This window comes from Hyperolius riggenbachi, chromosome 4 (assembly GCF_040937935.1).
Source record: "Hyperolius riggenbachi isolate aHypRig1 chromosome 4, aHypRig1.pri, whole genome shotgun sequence".
Lineage (NCBI taxonomy): Eukaryota > Metazoa > Chordata > Amphibia > Anura > Hyperoliidae > Hyperolius > Hyperolius riggenbachi.
In genome coordinates this window covers 390,022,208-390,040,702 of record NC_090649.1, presented here as the reverse complement: position 1 = coordinate 390,040,702, position 18,495 = coordinate 390,022,208, and the positions used below count along the sequence as shown (strand labels likewise).

Genomic DNA, 18,495 nt, shown 5'->3' with positions numbered 1-18,495 from the left:
GACAAATTGCAGAGACCCAAGGCAACCTGTCAAATATCATCTCCTTTACACTTGCGGCCTGTAAATGAAGAGATCTTTTCAGCTTTGTTTAGCCAGTGCTACCGCCTGAGTAATAGTAGTAAGACTAGTTAGGAACCTTTAGCTTAATACAGGACTCAAATGCAAAATCTGATTAAAGTAAAATGTTCGTACAATGATAAAGTTCTCAATAAGTTGATAAATGGATTTACAACCTGCATTATTATGGTGATATAATATTTTGGTGTTGTGTACAGCTAGGGGAATAGTCTCTATTTTCTACATTTTTGACTCATTAATTTTTATTCCTATTCGTTCCTTTTTTTTTTTTTTTCTTTTTAGCTTTTTTCCCCTCTCTTTTTCTTTTCTTTCATTATATTACATTGAAATAAGAAGGGGAGCATTAATAAAGATGTATATGTAGGGTATGCTAACTGAGAGAGGGTCAATTTGCATCTTGCGGGCTGCACACCGGCACTTGCAGAGATGCGACCACGCATCCAAATCCCTGTAACTACGCCATGCACGGCTATAGGGATTCGGACACGTGAAACAAAAAACTGCTGCATGCCGTCTAGAATTGCACCGGCATGTGATACAAACGGCATGCTATTCCTGGAATAGGCAGGGTTTCCCCATGCGACTCAGAAGCGGGGGAAGGCTGCATATTCCACTCAAGTGGAAACAGGCCCAGTGTTCTCCCCAGGCTCTTTTAGCTGGATGCCCCACCCGGCTAGTTTTGGTGAGCACCCGGCTGTCATCAGCTCACCTCCTTCTATGCTGTAAGCTCACCTCCTTCTATGCTGTAAGCAGGAAAGCGCCAGCCCTGCATTCTCTCATCTCGCCCCACCCAGCTAGAAAAAAATTCTGGGGAGAACACTGAGGATCGTAAGTGTGTATTGTTACAGTATACCTAGAGTAGATGAAAATACACTAATATGGTTATGCCATTCTGTTGTATCTGATGTTTCCCTCTCTCGATGGATATGTACATTGATATTGTACGCTTACTTTTTTCGGGGGGACAAAATAAAAACTATGATTGTTTAATCTCTCTATTTGGAACAAAAAAATATTTTGTCTGGAGTTGTTCGCTACCTCCTGAAGACCTAATAGCCTTATGACCACTCTTCAAAAGCTTCTACCAACCCCTGACAGTGCAACAAGGCACTATTATCCCGGTCCAGGAGATGCCCCACTCAGGCTCTGCAAAGATAAATAGGAGTGTTGTGTAATTATCCTCTGATGTAAAGATCACATTCCTGAGTGGAAGAAAGGACCAGGAGGGTGCAGATAAATCCGCCCAGTGACCACCTCATCTTTCCATATTAGTAAATTCAAGGTATTTTCTATTATATATTTTAAATTAAAATGCATTATGTGCAAGGGGTAAGGGCTAACATCCATACTGCAGCACCAAAGTCTCCTTTAACTTCATTCTATTTAAAATACATATAGTCAAAAAAGAAATGTAAAAAAGTGATTAAAGAGAATCTGTACTCTAAAATTCTTACAATAAAAAGCATACCATTCTATTCATTTTGTTTTCCTAGGCTCCTCTGTGCTGTTTCTGCCACTCCCTGCTGCAATCCTGGCTTGTAATTGCCAGTATTAGGCAGTGTTTACAAACAAAAAACATGGCTGCTAACCAGTATGTGATAGGCTGAGAGAAGCTCAGTCTGTGACTCATACAGAGCCTGGAGGGGGCTTGGAGAGGGTGTGTATAGATTCCCCCTATCACAAGCAGAGCAGCACATTCCAGCCTGAGCTGACAAAGCTGTCAAAGGAAAGAAAATTAGATTATATAACAGCCACTGTGAGACTAGGAAAGGCTACAGTAAGACAGACCACATTAGAACAGGTATAGGAACTTATAGGATAGAATAAATAAGGCTGAAAATTTTGTTACAGAGTCTCTTTAAAGGCCAAAATAAACAACAGACAGGAAAAGACACTGCTTAGCATACCAATCATCTCGCAGCATGATTCGCAATACATACTCTCTACTGAATAACCATCACATTTGCATCCTATTATTCAGCATATTATATCCTGCAGTCTGAAAACATTCTCACCTCCGGATCGTCGTCGTCAAAGTCGTGGTAACTAGAGTGGTCAGGATTATTCACTTTATCCAACAACTCGATAGCAAGTGTGCGGTTTAATGGCTGCGTAACAAAAGGATGCTACAAAAGGCAAGAGGATAATGTTATAAAAGTATAGTCAATGTCACATTACTCTGCCTAATTTACAACAATATAACTGTTATTTGGCAACCTAAAGCATACAATATTTCATGATTGACGTTTCATTGAATGACATTTTACAATGGCCCCATCTCAATTACATATGAATTATACCATCACAGAAACAAACAAGCTTCATGAATAGGAATGATTTGCTTGTGACAGTAAGCAGCAGAACATGTGTGTATTATTAAATCTAGAGATATAATTTATTCAACCGCTCCAATCATTGGAAAGGGTGAAGACAAACTAAACTAAACTGACAAGGATCTGGCATCTTGTAGCACTTTATTCACCTTGATTGCTGTGCACATAAGGAGCACCTACAGTACATCCCAACTGAAGTCCTAGCAATAATAATCCTAATCCTGTGAGTGAGAGGTATCTAGAGGCTGCCACATGTTTTTCCTTTTAAAAAATACCAGTTACCTGGAAGCCCTTATGGTCTATTTGGCTGCAGCAGTGTCTGAATTACACCAGAAACCAGCATGCAGCTAATTGTGTCAGATCTGACATTAATGTCAGAAACACCTGATCTGCTGCATGCTTGTTCAGTGTCTATGGCTAAAAGTATTAGAGGCAGAGGATCAGCAGGACAGCCAGGCAACTGGTATTGCTTAAACGGAAAGAAATATGGCAGCCTCCATATCCCTCTCACTTTAGCTATCCTTAAAGAGTCTGAAGCCATTAAAATTACCTGTTTTTATTTCCCAGTCCTCTTCAACATTATGATCATAGCTGATAGGCCGTATTCCCTCGGCAGAACGATGTATTTATACCGCCGAAATCCCCAGGGCAAAATTCTTTGTTACTTCCTGTAAAAGGCAGAGCTGAGTGCAATAGCTCTGATCCAGTGCAGTCAATCTCCACCCCTTTCAGTCTTCTTTCACTGAGAGGGGCGGGGAGAGGCGGCGATCAGCGCAGATTGACTGCACTGGAGGCAGAGCTACAACACAAAGCTCTACCTCCCCCGGGCAGCAAAATCTACGACCTGCAAAGTCCTAGAATTTTGCCCCAGGATTTCGGGGGGATAAATACATCGTTATGCCTCGGGGATACGGCAAATAATCTTTAACCATAAATCTGAAGAGGGCTGGGAAATTGCAGGACCAGCTGCTACGCTCTACGTATGTTCATTTTGCACATGTACTTGTACTACTATGTTCCTTGTTCTTTAATGCATTTCTGTATTGCTACTTGCTAGTTATGTTCTGATGTTGTTGTTGTTGTTCTTGCACTATGTTCTATGCCAATGTGTACCACAAATAATTCCGGGTGCGGCAACCGCTGCACTTGGCGAAATAAATTGATTCTGATTCTAATTCTGATTCTGAAATAAAAACAGGTAATTTTAATGGCTTCAGACTCTCTTTAAGGTGGCCATACACCATACAATTTTTTACATTTCTTTTCTGATCAATCACACTTGTGCGCACTTTTTCCCTTATTATAAAAACAAATGCTATGGACTATAAATCAGGAAATTGTCAATCTACCTGATGACATTCAATTTTCGTAAAATTTGACCAGAAAAATCAGACACTCCTGATCTATCTATTTTGTAAAAATGGGAAATTTGATCAGATTTCTAGCTAAAATGTCTACAACCGATCTTTTTTTTATTGAATTGTTGTAAAATCTTTTTTTATTTTATCATCTGTGGCCAACGCACCCTGCTAATAAATTGGTGCAGAAATACAGGTGATGACAGCTAAGCCCAATAGTGGTAAACTGAAGTGGTATGTCACATGATCAAGACAATCCTGTACGGAACCTAATGCTACAAGGTGACCAATGCTTTGTACTGCAGACCCAACACTGCTTCTCCAGTGCCCAACAGCTAAATTCTGTCAAACAACACAAATCACATCTATTTATTTCTATTTGTACATCTAATGCTCTGTGTGGAATTAACTGTTTTAAAGTGACAGGCTAGTGTTCCATTGATAGAATGGTAGGCAAAGTGGAAGCCTAATGCCCCTCTCGTTGGGGCCTACAAAGTCTTTTCATAGATATTTTCTTGGCTGTGGCAAATGTGAAACTGGCAAACTGTGTTATCAATAGTTCAACACACTATTAAAATAAACACATGTACAAGAGCACAACCTGCATTTACAATTCTCGCATAAAGCAAACTAAAGCTGACTACACACGTTAGAATCAGATCGTACAATCTTTGTGTGCACATCTATGTGTTCAATGGGTCTATCTGAACCTTGCACCTTGTAGAAATCAGTTTCTATGTGACCCGACTTAGAAACACTCAGAGGTCATACAAGTAAACAGAAGTGTACAATGAACAGAAATACATTACCTGTAACAATTTTTCAGCGGTTGGCCTTTTCTTAGGGTTTTTTGTGAGTGCCATTTTGACAAAATGATGGAAACTATTTGACCTTCAATGGAAAAATGAAGAAAAAATAAAGTATGAATAGTTCCACAAATGAAAAATAAAGTTATGAGCAAAAAAGAAAAAGAAGACACGAGTCATTACATGAAAGGCCAAGAGACTCACCATTTCATCTTGTCTTTTAACTTTGGAGGCTGGAAGTTGCTTTTAGTCATTAGAAATAAGGCCCTGGAATGGGAATAGAATCCATTATCATTCTAAAAAATGGGACTTCTTCTCTTAGAGAAGCACCAACAAATCACAGTTCTGACAGTCTCATTTGCCATTTAGTCAACCAGAATCTGCCAGAGGCACTTTGTCATGGGATAAATATTACAGGCACATTATAGTGGAGTGATATCATCTGTAACATACAAACTGTACATGTAGAGTAAAGAAAAATAGGCACATGAACAGCATACCGCACTAAAAATACATGATTGCTGTGTTGTTACTACGTTATTATGTGAGGCCTTTGGCGAAAATAGCTGAGCTCCAATAGGGTTGATGTCTGCGGACACTGATATCAGCCCTTTATTTTGCTGATATACGTTGAAGTCTGAATGTTGTTTGTTAAACTTATGTTGAAAACTTAATAAAAACTTTAAAACAGAAATACAGGTTTGCTCTGACCCACAATCCGCCATGACCAAGCTCATATTTTGCCATAGCACTCACTGTACAATTTCCCCTCTGCTAGTGGCCAAAGACGCCCCAGATCTACTGGGATCCTAGCAACTCCCTTGCTTGGGATTTAAAGGACAACTGTAATGAAAGGCAGAGCCGGGACAGGGTCCTCCAGCACCCAAGGCTGAGACCAAAGTGCACCACCCCCATCCCTCCCACCCCAGCCGGCACACACTGATTGCTATTATAGTAAGAAGCGCGCCAGGGCCCCTAACCCCTTAGTCTCTAGTTATCTGGCTTGCAGTCGCTGCCATGTATCCCCTTTTCTTATTTCTCCCTGCTTCAAACACAATAGGGGAATGATAGCTGAGTAAGTTGTGCTCCCCCTCCTACACTGCACCCTGAGGCTGGAGCCTCTCTTGCCTCTGCCCGGCCCTGATGAGTGGGATATAGTGGCTGCCATATTTATTTCCTTTTAAACAATACCAGTTGCCTGGCTGCCCTGCTGGTCTATTTGACTGCAGTAGTGAATCACACCAGAAACAAGCATGCAATTAATCTTGCTAGATCTGACAATGTCATAAACCCCTGATCAGCTGCATGCCTGTTCAGGGTCTATGGCTAAAAGTATTAGAGGCATAGGATTAGCAAGACAGCCAGGCAACTGGTATTATTTAACCTGTTCCGGCCCACATTGGTTGAAATCTATGTCCTTTGTGGACATGTCTTTTGTTTGTGGCAGCTTACTTCTGACAGGAGATGGATTTCAACTTCCCCACCGCACGCTGCCACTGATCACAACGCTCTCTCGCCCAGCCGACAGTATGACGGCAGAGCTCTGTGAGCTGGTCAGGAGCTGATTTCATTGGCTCCTGACCTCATCATCACTGTGAGTCAATCTCATTGCCTCACACTGATCACAGGGTCAAGAGTCAAAGAAATCGGTTCCTGACCGGCTCAAAGAGCTCTAGAATATATATTTTTTTAAACTTTGAGCTGCAAGCTTCCAGTGGTAAAGGAAAAAGCCTTGTACACAGCCCGAAGCCTCTTTCCTGTCTTGCTCTTCTTCTTCTTCCACCTAGAGTAAAGTCAACCATTATAAGTAACAGATGCTGCATCATAAGGCAGAGCCAACTTGCAATCCCCGCCAAAGCCACACCTCCCTTATGACGCAAAAGGCCGCATTTACACTTAATCAGTGTGGTATGCGTTAGTACGCGTTTTTTCCATAGCAGTGCGTTAAAACGCGTTAAGTGTGAAAGGTGCCATAGGAAAACATGGGACTTACTTTGAAAATCAGTTTTCTTTCGATTATAACTGAGAGCAACTGATTAAGTGTAAAAGGGGCCTAATCCAATGGAGATACTGTAAAGGTGCAATAAAAATATCTCAATGCTACAAGCCAGTTATATCCAGAACCAGGGAGTCAACCAGTCAACATCCTGTAAAGACTGTAAAGGTGCCCATACATCAGACGATGTTTGGGCAGATCGACGAGACAGATCTCTCTCTAATCGGATCTGACCTAAAAGAGATCGGTTGTCTGCCGATACAGCGCAAGCCGATTCCCGAGCGATTTCAGCATAAAAACTCTCGGGAATTGTCCTTGTGACGCTGCATCCAGGGCCCCGTGCTGTCCTCCCTAATGTAAAATGTGACATGCACCCCCGTTATGCCGGCAACCACGTGAGGCAGGTGTATGCGGACTGCGAACAGAGCCCGGAGCTCTTTAAGTCAATAGGGAGGTCAGGTTTTAGCAGGGCCGGTTCAAGTAACAATTGGGCCTTAGGGCAAAATTAGCCTGGGGGCCCCCTAACAGACACCCCCGACCAAAAAGCGTCATTAGGGGCCATTTTGTTGCAGCCAAATTTCCCTCCTGGGCCCCTGAGCTGGCTGCTGACCCTCCCCCAATCACCTCCCAACTTAACTGTGCTCCCTTGGACCACTGCAGTGTCTATGTCAGTGTAGTGTCCGCCAGCACAGATGAGCTGCTACTCTGCCAAAGACTCTGCAGAGTCCCTGGGGAGCAACAGTTAAGCTGGGGAGGGACACCTTGGGGGCCCCTACAGGCTCTGGGGCCCTGGGGCAATTGCCCATTTTTCCTATGGTAGCTCTGGCCCTGGGTTTTAGCAGAGATCACAGTTAACCCCATTCTTTCATGACACACACCACTGCTGGGAACAAATAAGTATACACACTCCACAGAATCAGGATGAGAGGTAGGCAGTGTGAGGAACAGATAGCTGTTAATGGTGAAGACTATGGTGCTTGCAGCCTAATTTTTTGATTTTTTCCACTTCAAAAAATATTATTATTTTTTAAAATATCATTTTAAGTGCAGTTTTACTGCATTTGTACGATATGGAATTATACACATTGGGCTTGATTCACAAAGCGGTGCCAACTGTTAGCACGCCTGTGAAAACCCCCTTAGCACGTCTAAACAAGCTTTTCGCGCATAAAACTTTACGCGCGCAAAACTTTATGCGCGCAAAACTTTACGAGCGTACTGCACAGAGCGCAGGACGCTCCGCGCGAAGTGCCCATTAAAGCCTATGGGACTTAGCACGCGTAAAAACTTTGCACGCACAAAGTTAGCGCGCGATCTGATTGAGAAATCCGGTGCTAACCTACTTAGCACCCTGGTTAGCGCGTCTAAAGACTTTAGACGTGCTAAGTAGGTTAACACCGCTTTGTGAATCAAGCCCATTGTGCGTAAACTAGTACTTTAATCATTTCCTTTTAGGAAATGATTGGGCTAGCTTGGGTCAGTATATGATGTGACTGACATCTGCTGCTCTAAGCAGAAACAGTCCAGGATAACATTAATGTTTCATGCGGATGCAGCCAGAACCAGTGCCAGCCAGCTCAGTCTTTGGGTCCTGGGCTGGTGTTTTCTTAGGCCTGAAGCCTAGGAAGTGGTCAGAGATGATCTGGGAGCTGCACAGTGTGCCAGTTCCTTCGGAAAAGCTACAAGAGATTGAAAGTGCCATGGTTTATGGAATGAAACTACTAATATAAGTTTTCATGTGGCAGACAAAATAACCAGCCTAGTGAGTGGTCAGGCATGCCTTTTACTGAATGGCAGTTTATTTCGAAACTGCCAAAACAGCAAGATAACCAGCCAGTCTCCCAACTCAATTGCACACTATATTGGCAGTTAGACTGAGCAACTAATGTTCAGCGAATGCTTTTGAAAACAAAGGAAACTTCATGTGAATCACTCATGAGGAGATGGAGTAGTCCAAAACCTGTCAGTTCTGTCAAATTTTAAATTGCTCACTTTTCTCACTGTAGTGGTCCTTTAGATAATTCACCATCATGTGTTGTCCATACTACTGTGTGAATTCAACATACTGGTCTGTCATGTCTTCTGTATTCCCCAACCTCCCAGAGCAAACTAAGCATACACCATGTGACATTTTAATACATCAGTCATTACAGTCTATAAAAACTCAGAATCTAACAAACAATCTATGAAAAACCAGAGCATTCTCAATCGATATGGGATGAAAATATAGGCCAAGCATTGATCGGGAACCCCTGCTGCACCAGCAATGCCAGGTGAAGTGCAGAGGCCAGTAGGTGAATGACGGATGCATTGCTTTGTCCAGCACCAGGCCGTGCAGAGGCCAGCGAGTGGCATCAGTAGGTGAATGACGGATGCATTGCTCTGTCCAGCACCAGGCCGTGCAGAGGCCAGCAAGCGGTATCAGTAGGTGAATGACGGATGCATTGCTCTGTCCAGCACCAGGCCGTGCAGAGGCCAGCAAGCGGTATCAGTAGGTGAATGACGGATGCATTGCTCTGTCCAGCACTGGGCAGTGCAGAGGCCAGCAAGCAGTATCAGTAGGTGAATGACGGATGCATTGCTCTGTCCAGCACTGGGCAGTGCAGAGGCCAGCAAGCAGTATCAGTAGGTGAATGACGGATGCATTGCTCTGTCCAGCACTGGGCAGTGCAGAGGTCAGCGAGCGGTATCAGTAGGTGAATGACGGATGCATTGCTCTGTCCAGCACTGGGCAGTGCAGAGGTCAGCTAGCGGTATCAGTAGGTGAATGACGGATGCATTGCTCTGTCCAGCACCAGGCCGTGCAGAGGCCAGCAAGCGGTATCAGTAGGTGAATGACGGATGCATTGCTCTGTCCAGCACTGGGCAGTGCAGAGGCCAGCGAGCGGTATCAGTAGGTGAAAGACGGATGCATTGCTTTGTCCAGCACTGGGCAGTGCAGAGGCCAGCGAGCGGTATCAGTAGGTGAATGACGAATGCATTGCTCTGTCCAGCACTGGGCAGTGCAGAGGTCAGCTAGCAGTATCAGTAGGTGAATGACGGATGCATTGCTTTGTCCAGCACTGGGCAGTGCAGAGGTCAGCGAGCGGTATCAGTAGGTGAATGACGGATGCATTGCTCTGTCCAGCACTGGGCAGTGCAGAGGTCAGCTAGCGGTATCAGTAGGTGAATGACGGATGCATTGCTTTGTCCAGCACTGGGCAGTGCAGAGGCCAGCAAGCAGTATCAGTAGGTGAATGACGGATGCATTGCTTTGTCCAGCACTGGGCAGTGCAGAGGCCAGCAAGCAGTATCAGTAGGTGAATGACGGATGCATTGCTTTGTCCAGCACCAGGCCATGCAGCGGCCAGCAAGCGGTATCAGTAGGTGAATGACGGATGCATTTCTTTGTCCAGCACTGGGCAGTGCAGAGGTCAGCTAGCGGTATCAGTAGGTGAATGACGGATGCATTGCTTTGTCCAGCACTGGGCAGTGCAGAGGCCAGCAAGCAGTATCAGTAGGTGAATGACGGATGCATTGCTTTGTCCAGCACTGGGCAGTGCAGAGGCCAGCAAGCAGTATCAGTAGGTGAATGACGGATGCATTGCTTTGTCCAGCACCAGGCCATGCAGCGGCCAGCAAGCGGTATCAGTAGGTGAATGACGGATGCATTGCTCTGTCCAGCACTGGCCTGTGCAGAGGCCAGCATGCGGTATCAGTAGGTGAATGACGGATGCATTGCTCTGTCCAGCACCAGGCCGTGCAGAGGCCAGCAAACGGTATCAGTAGGTGAATGACGGATGCATTGCTTTGTCCAGCACTGGGCTGTGCAGAGGCCAGCATGCGGTATCAGTAGGTGAATGACGGATGCATTGCTTTGTCCAGCACTGGGCTGTGCAGAGGCCAGCATGCGGTATCAGTAGGTGAATGACGGATGCATTGCTTTGTCCAGCACTGGGCTGTGCAGAGGCCAGCATGCGGTATCAGTAGGTGAATGACGGATGCATTGCTTTGCCCAGCACTGGGCCGTGCAGAGGTCAGCGAGCGGTATCAGTAGGTGAATGACGGATGCATTGCTTTGTCCAGCACTGGGCAGTGCAGAGGCCAGCAAGCAGTATCAGTAGGTGAATGACGGATGCATTGCTTTGTCCAGCACTGGGCAGTGCAGAGGCCAGCGAGCGGTATCAGTAGGTGAATGACGGATGCATTGCTCTGTCCAGCACTGGGCAGTGCAGAGGTCAGCTAGCGGTATCAGTAGGTGAATGACGGATGCATTGCTTTGTCCAGCACTGGGCAGTGCAGAGGCCAGCAAGCAGTATCAGTAGGTGAATGACGGATGCATTGCTTTGTCCAGCACTGGGCAGTGCAGAGGCCAGCAAGCAGTATCAGTAGGTGAATGACGGATGCATTGCTCTGTCCAGCACCAGGCCGTGCAGAGGCCAGCAAGCGGTATCAGTAGGTGAATGACGGATAAATTGCTTTGTCCAGCACCAGGCCATGCAGCAGCCAGCAAGCGGTATCAGTAGGTGAATGACGGATGCATTGCTCTGTCCAGCACTGGCCTGTGCAGAGGCCAGCATGCGGTATCAGTAGGTGAATGACAGATGCATTGCTTTGTCCAGCACCAGGCCATGCAGCAGCCAGCAAGCGGTATCAGTAGGTGAATGACGGATGCATTGCTCTGTCCAGCACTGGCCTGTGCAGAGGCCAGCATGCGGTATCAGTAGGTGAATGACAGATGCATTGCTTTGTCCAGCACCAGGCCGTGCAGAGGTCAGCAAGCGGTATCAGTAGGTGAATGACGGATGCATTGCTTTGTCCAGCACTGGGCAGTGCAGGGGCCAGCAAGCGGTATCAGTAGGTGAATGACGGATGCATTGCTCTGTCCAGCACTGGGCAGTGCAGAGGTCAGCAAGCGGTATCAGTAGGTGAATGACGGATGCATTGCTTTGTCCAGCACTGGGCAGTGCAGAGGTCAGCGAGCGGTATCAGTAGGTGAATGACGGATGCATTGCTTTGTCCAGCACTGGGCAGTGCAGGGGCCAGCAAGCAGTATCAGTAGGTGAATGACGGATGCATTGCTCTGTCCAGCACTGGGCAGTGCAGAGGCCAGCAAGCAGTATCAGTAGGTGAATGACGGATGCATTGCTTTGTCCAGCACTGGGCTGTGCAGAGGTCAGCTAGCGGTATCAGTAGGTGAATGACGGATGCATTGCTCTGTCCAGCACCAGGCCGTGCAGAGGCCAGCAAGCGGTATCAGTAGGTGAATGACGGATGCATTGCTTTGTCCAGCACTGGGCCGTGCAGAGGTCAGCAAGCGGTATCAGTAGGTGAATGACGGATGCATTGCTTTGTCCAGCACTGGGCAGTGCAGAGGTCAGCTAGCGGTATCAGTAGGTGAATGACAGATGCATTGCTTTGTCCAGCACTGGGCAGTGCAGAGATAGCATCTATGAAGTTGGAATTGATACTGGACAAACTGGTAAAAAAAATGGCTGATCTCTATGAGAGCAAAGTGATGGAACAGGAAAGCAAGTTGTAAGCTATAAGATTAATGTTGAACCTTTATCTGACTACCACCACCAACTGGATATTGTATGTCTAGCTGATGTGTACTTTCTTGCAAAGCATGGAGTTTAGTTTAACTGGGAAATCATATCAAATGATGGTCAAGGTAAATTCTTAAAGAGTTACATAGTTATTTGGGTTGAAAAAAAACATACGTCCATCGAGTTCAACCAGAGAACAAAGTACAACACCAGCCTGCTCCCTCACATATGCATGTTGATCCAGAGGAAGGCAAAAAACCCTTCCAAGGCATGGTCCAATTAGCCTCAAAAGGGAAAAAATTCCTTCCCGACTCCAGAAGGCAATCAGATAAAATCTCTGGAACAACATCATTGGGTATTACCTAGTAATTGTAGCCATGGATGTGTTTCAACGCAAGGAAAGCATCTAAGCCCCCTTTAAATGCAGGTATAGAATTTGCCATAACTACTTCCTGTGGCAATGCATTCCACATCTTTATCACTCTTACTGTAAAGAACCCTTTCCTAAATAAATGGCTAAAATGTTTTTCCTCCATGCGCAGATCATGTCCTCTAGTCCTTTGAGAAGGCCTAGGGACAAAAAGCTCATCTGGCAAGCTTTTTTTATTGCCCTCTGATGTATTTATACATGTTAATTAGATCCCATCTAAGGCGTCTTTTCTCTAGATTAAATAAACCCAGTTTATCTAACCTTTCTTGGTAAGCGAGACCTTCCATCCCATGTATAAATTTTGTTGCTTGTCTCTGCACCTGCTCTAAAACTGCAATACCTTTCCTGTAATGTGGTGCCCAGAATTGAATTCCATATTCCAGATGTGGCCTTACTAAAGAGTTAAACAGGGGCAATATTATGCTAGCATCTCGAGTTTTTATTTCCCTTTTAGTGCATTCCAAAATTTTATTAGCTTTAGCTGCAGCGGCTTGGCATTGAGAACGATTATTTAACTTGTTGTCGATGAGTACTCCTAAGTCCTTCTCCAAGTTTGATGTCCCCAACTGTATTCCATTTATTTTGTATGGTGCTTGACCATTGGTACGACCAAAATGCATGACTTTACATTTTTCAACATTGAATTTCATCTGCCATTTATGTGCCCATATAGCCATCCTATCCAGATCCTGTTGCAATATGTCCCTATCTTCCTGAGAGTTGATGATTCTGCACAATTTTGTATCATCTGCAAAAATAGCAACATTGCTTACTACTGCATCTACTAGGTCATTAATAAATAAATTGAAGAGCACTGGACCCGCTACAGATCCCTGTGGGACCCCACTGCTAACAGTCACCCATTTTGAGTATGGTCCATTGACCACAACTCTTTATTTTCTGTCCATTAGCCAGTTCCCTATCCATGCACACAGACCCTTCCCCAGTCCTTGCATCCTCAACTTTTGCACCAGACTTTTGTGTGGAACAGTGTCGAAGGCCTTTCCAAAGTCCAAGTATATAGCATCTACAGCATTCCCAATATCCACATTAGCGTTCACTACCTCATAAAAGCTGAGCATGTTAGTCAAACAGGACCTGTCTTTAGTAAACCCATGTTGATGCTGAGAAATAAGATTATTTTCTACTATGAAGTCATGTATAGTATCTCTTAGTAACCCCTCAAATAGTTTGCATACAACTGATGTTAAGCTTACAGGTCTATAATTTCCTGGATCTGATTTTTTTGCCCTTCTTAAATAATGGGAAAACGTGGGCTGTACGCCAATCCACTGGGACTCTGCCAGTTGAAAGAGAGTCACAAAAGATAAGATAAAGGGGTTTATTTATAACTGAACTTAATTCCCTTAGGACCCAAGGATGCATGCCATCCAGCCAGGTGCCTTGTCTATTTTTAATTTATTTAATCTTGCCTTCACTTCTTCCTGCGTTAAATATTTAATATTACAGTTGGAAGATTGAGACGCTTCTGCATCTGTAATTTGCAACAGTGATGTTTCCCTTGTGAAGACAGAAGCAAAGAAAGCATTTAATAACTCTGCCTTACCTTGGTCATCCACCATTGAGTTCCCACCCTCATCCTTTAGGAGTCCAATACAGTCAACCTTTCTTTTTTTTTTTAGAGTTGATGTACTTGTAAAATGACTTTGGGTTAGATTTGATATCCCTAGCGATTTGATTTTCAGCTTCAATCTTTGCCAGCCTCATTTCTTTTTTACAACATTTATTGCACTCCTTATAATTGCTTACTGTAGCCTCGGTCCCCTCCTGTTTTAGGACCTTATAGGCATTCTTTTTCCCCTTCATTTTATCTCTAACCTTTCTATTCATCCATAGAGGCCTTTTTTTATTCCTAGACATTTTGTTTCCATATGGAATATACATACTACAATATTGATTGAGAATAAGTTTAAAAGCTTGCCATTTCCCTTCAGTGTCCTCCCGCTGTAGTACATTATCCCAGTTCAACATACTTAGTGCTTGCCTGAGTTGATTGAACTTTGCTTTTCTAAAATTCATAGTTTTAGTGGTCCCGCTGCCCCACGGCCTATCAGTCACCAGATCAAACGTTATCATGTTGTGATCACTATTTCCCAAATGTTCTTGAACCTGCACATTTGATACATTATCTGGTCTATTAGAAATGATCAAATCCAGTAACGCATTCCCCCTAGTTGGTTCCGTTACCATTTGAGTAACTGAATCTAGTCAAGAAAAATCAAAATAGAAGCTACCGTACTTTCTGCATTCTGTGCTCTTGCTGGTCCCTCCCTCCCCCCCCCCCCCCCCACCTGTGATCAAAAGACAAAGGGTTACAGCAACACCCTCCCTATGCAGTCCTATACCAGTTCCTGCACTGGTATAGAAGTTGGTATGAGAAATCAGCAGACGGCGCCCCCTGCATGTCTGTAAAATGGAAGTGCAGGATGAACGGATCCCAAATAAGCTTACAATAGAAGATTTTTACATTGTTACTTGTTCCCCTAAAACATATGGGGTAAGTCTCAAGAAGCCTGCACATGTATTGCAATATGTGCAACGTGTCTCTTTTGCATGCAGTTTTCAGCTCCTGTATATGTGTGCTGGGGAGTGCACATATTTAGTCTGTGCATTTAAAGAGCCAGGAGGCCTTCTAGACAGCCATATATAATGCTGGGCATACACGGCTCGATTTTGAGCCATTAAGATGGCTCGATAGATCATTTGCAACATGTCCGATCTCCCACCCGATCCCGGATTGAAGTGAATGGAAAAAGATAAGAAAAACGAGCGGAAGATAAGAAATTTGACTGCGGAATCGAGTGGCGAAACGATTGAGCGGGAGAATCAAGCTGCAAAATCGAGCCATGTATGCCCAGCATAAGACAAGTGCGGCTTGGTGAGCATGTTCGCTTTCTCTCTCACAATGTGAGAGGATTTTTGCTTAATTCAGGGTCACTTCAAGCTGACTGCTATGTTACTGTTTCAATCACACAAGCTAACTGTAACACAAGACCCTGTGTTAGAAAGAATTGCATGTCTTAGTATTTGATTAGTAAAGAATCATAAGACTTACCTCATTGGATGCAAATCAAACATTGGAGGCTGGAGCTCTGCAAGCTCTATGGAAGTGATACCAACTGCCCAGATGTCACATAACTGGTTATAACCCCCCTTCCTCTCTACTGCAGCAACTTCAGGAGCCATCCTGGGAATAGGAGACAAGCCATTGGATTACTCAAACACCCCCATTCAAAATGTATCTACATTATGTGTGTTGTACTCTAAGAGTTGTTTAAAGAGACACTGAAGCAAAAAAAAATATGATATAATGATGTGTAGTACAGCTAAGAAATAAAACATTAGTAGCAGAGACATAAGTCTAATATTGTTTCCGGTACAGGAAGCGTTAAGAAACTCAAGTTGTTATCTATGCAATAGAGCCATTGAGCGCCACGGCTTTCAAAGTCGCAGAGAGCTCTGACTTCTGAAGCTTGTTATCTCAACTGTCAGTCACCGTATTGTTTTTTTTCTTCAGCAGAGGACAGGTCAATAGTTTAGTAGCCTGGTCTGTAAAATCATTTAGAATGCTGAGTAGTGTGTAAACTGCAAATATTAGAGAATGATGCAATGAGCCAGGAAGGTAAATGTTTACATCCCCACTGTTTGGGGAGCTGTATCGGTGCCGCCGTGGGACGGAGGAGGATGGGGGAAGCCTCGATAGGAGGCGAGTCCCCCCGGGGGTTCTTTACAGATCCTCTTCAACAAGCTGACACATTATTGCATTCCAGCGGTTCTGGAGATGTGTTTAGCTATCAGGCTATCTAATCATCAAGAGATGATGATTTTCATATTTAGCAGTGATGCAGTGTGGGATAACTCACAGCTCACTACAACCTGAATAATCGCAAATACCTTCTCTTTGAAGAAGGTAAACTTCTGTTTTGCATAGCATTATAGTAAGGAGGCTTTTTGGTCTCTTTCAGCCCCTTACACACTCCAAGGAGTTCTGGCTCACCACGAGCTTGCTGGGCAAATTGTAAATCTTATACATTACTTTTTCTGTAGGAGTTGAGCCATTTAAAGTGCTCTGAAACTCAGCATTTCTTCTTTGCTCTAAAACACTCCTTACAGCCTTAAACCTATTAGCTCAAACAAAAAATTTAGCAAAACAGCATTTAAACTGTTTAATACAGCACTTTGTCCTGCCATTGAAAGAACCTTCAGCTTAGGATCCAATCCTAAGTGCCCATTTCCATTATATCGCAGTGCGGGTGTTTTGAAATCAATGCACAGCAATGGAACAGTTTCCATTGCATGAGGAGCGATCGGAGAATCTGCAGCATGCTGCAGATTCTCGCACAGCCGCATCTGCCCGCTGTCCCCTCCATACACTTCCGCATCTCCCGACGCGGCCAACAGCGGAAGTGATGTGATGCGGCTAGGTAGCCCCACTCGCATCACTCTGCAAAAAAGGGCCCTTAGTGGAAGTAACAGTATCTTTTGTTTGCATTCTTCAGTTGTTACATTGCGTATAACAACTGAAAAGGAGCTCTCTGTGCTTCAAGTATACACCCAGTTCAGAACAGCTCACTCAAAGATATTAATATATAATTAAAAGCAGCTTAAATAAAACAGAAAGGGCAGCTTTCAAAGCAGATATACTGTACTTTGTAAACAGACAATATTACTTGTGCACAAAAGCACTGCAAACACCACCTCCCCAATCATCTATAAAGGCCTTCAAATTTGCAGTTATGTGACTCCTCTGGGAGTCATAATCCTCTAAGTTAATTCACCTCCAGGCCTTAATATTTCAGTAGTAAAAATTCATGTGGCACTTGTGGTAAAAGTGCCACATCTCCTCCCAGCATTAACATCTGGAGGCCAAGCCACTGACATGACATAGTAGCCGGTTCCAAACCCATCCAGAAGACTCGGTTTGACATCATAGCTGGGGTGTGTGAGGATAACTGGTGGGAAGCTGGCACCAGCCTCAGGACACTCTATAACTTCCTAGCCAAGCCCTGCCTCTTCTGATAGCATGGTTCTGTCGCACAGTCTGCAAGTTGTTTTTGTCTTGGGTAGAAGCTAATGTGCACAGTGTTGTCTGAACATCTACTGTATGTTTCGGCCCAGGCTGGGTACTATTGATTTTGAATGGTTGGATACAGAATATAGGTAAGTTACAGAGTGCAGGTTTCCAATCTGACAGCTTCTGACATATCTGTCTACAGATCCTGACCAATCAGTCCCACTATGAAAGTTCAGAGGGATGGGCACTGATAAATCTAAGTGGCTGGGACCAAGCCACTCGATGACCTCTGAACAGCTTCTGAAGTAGAACCATAAAATCCATTGGCGCAGGAGGAAGGGCATATTTGGTCTCAGCTCTGCACAAATAACTGATGCTGCGGAAGGGAAAATGACTGTAATGTATTCCTGCCAGGATGGTACTCTCCATCCCCAGCTCAGCATCATGTGCTAAACTAACATCTTCACTGCAAACAAGAACACCATTGATATGAGAACATAAACACCACTGCCCTGAGGGCCTGCTCACATTTCCTTCTATAAACTGTTCCCTTTTCATCCATTTTACATGTGTTTTTGTGTAAGCAATTATACGCCTCTATGAAAAAGCACATAAAATGCACTACATTTTCATTAAATTGTGCCTAAAAGGATATCCATTAAATTCTTACAAATGCAACATGTTACACCCCCCCCCCCCCCAAAAAAAAACACAAATTAATTAAAGCAAACCTAAGAAAAATAAAATAAAAAAAACTTATGAAACAATGAATTGTATGTGTAGTACGGTTAAGTAATAGAACATTAGTAGCAAATAAGTAAGAGTCTCATTTTTATTTTCCGTTATATAGTTGTTTTTTTTATAACATTGCATCATTCTGTCACAGTTGCAGTTTTAAAACCACACACTGGCCTCAATTTACTAAGCTTTA

The 18,495-nt window shown here is 44.1% G+C and overlaps 1 protein-coding gene across 6 annotated transcripts in view; it reads right to left on the bottom strand.

Moving 5' to 3' along the window:
- The window catches only part of MAP4K3 (mitogen-activated protein kinase kinase kinase kinase 3), a 391,382-nt gene that overhangs the window by 141,625 nt on the left and 231,262 nt on the right, over positions 1 to 18,495 (bottom strand). For all 6 annotated transcript variants that reach the window (XM_068232153.1, XM_068232154.1, XM_068232156.1 and 3 more), the window contains 4 exons: positions 15,606 to 15,737; positions 4,780 to 4,842; positions 4,579 to 4,660; positions 2,094 to 2,204 (listed from right to left, as the gene is read on the bottom strand). In XM_068232153.1, the coding sequence (XP_068088254.1) occupies positions 2,094 to 2,204; positions 4,579 to 4,660; positions 4,780 to 4,842; positions 15,606 to 15,737 (388 nt within the window). The remainder of the gene's footprint in view (positions 1 to 2,093; positions 2,205 to 4,578; positions 4,661 to 4,779; positions 4,843 to 15,605; positions 15,738 to 18,495) is intronic.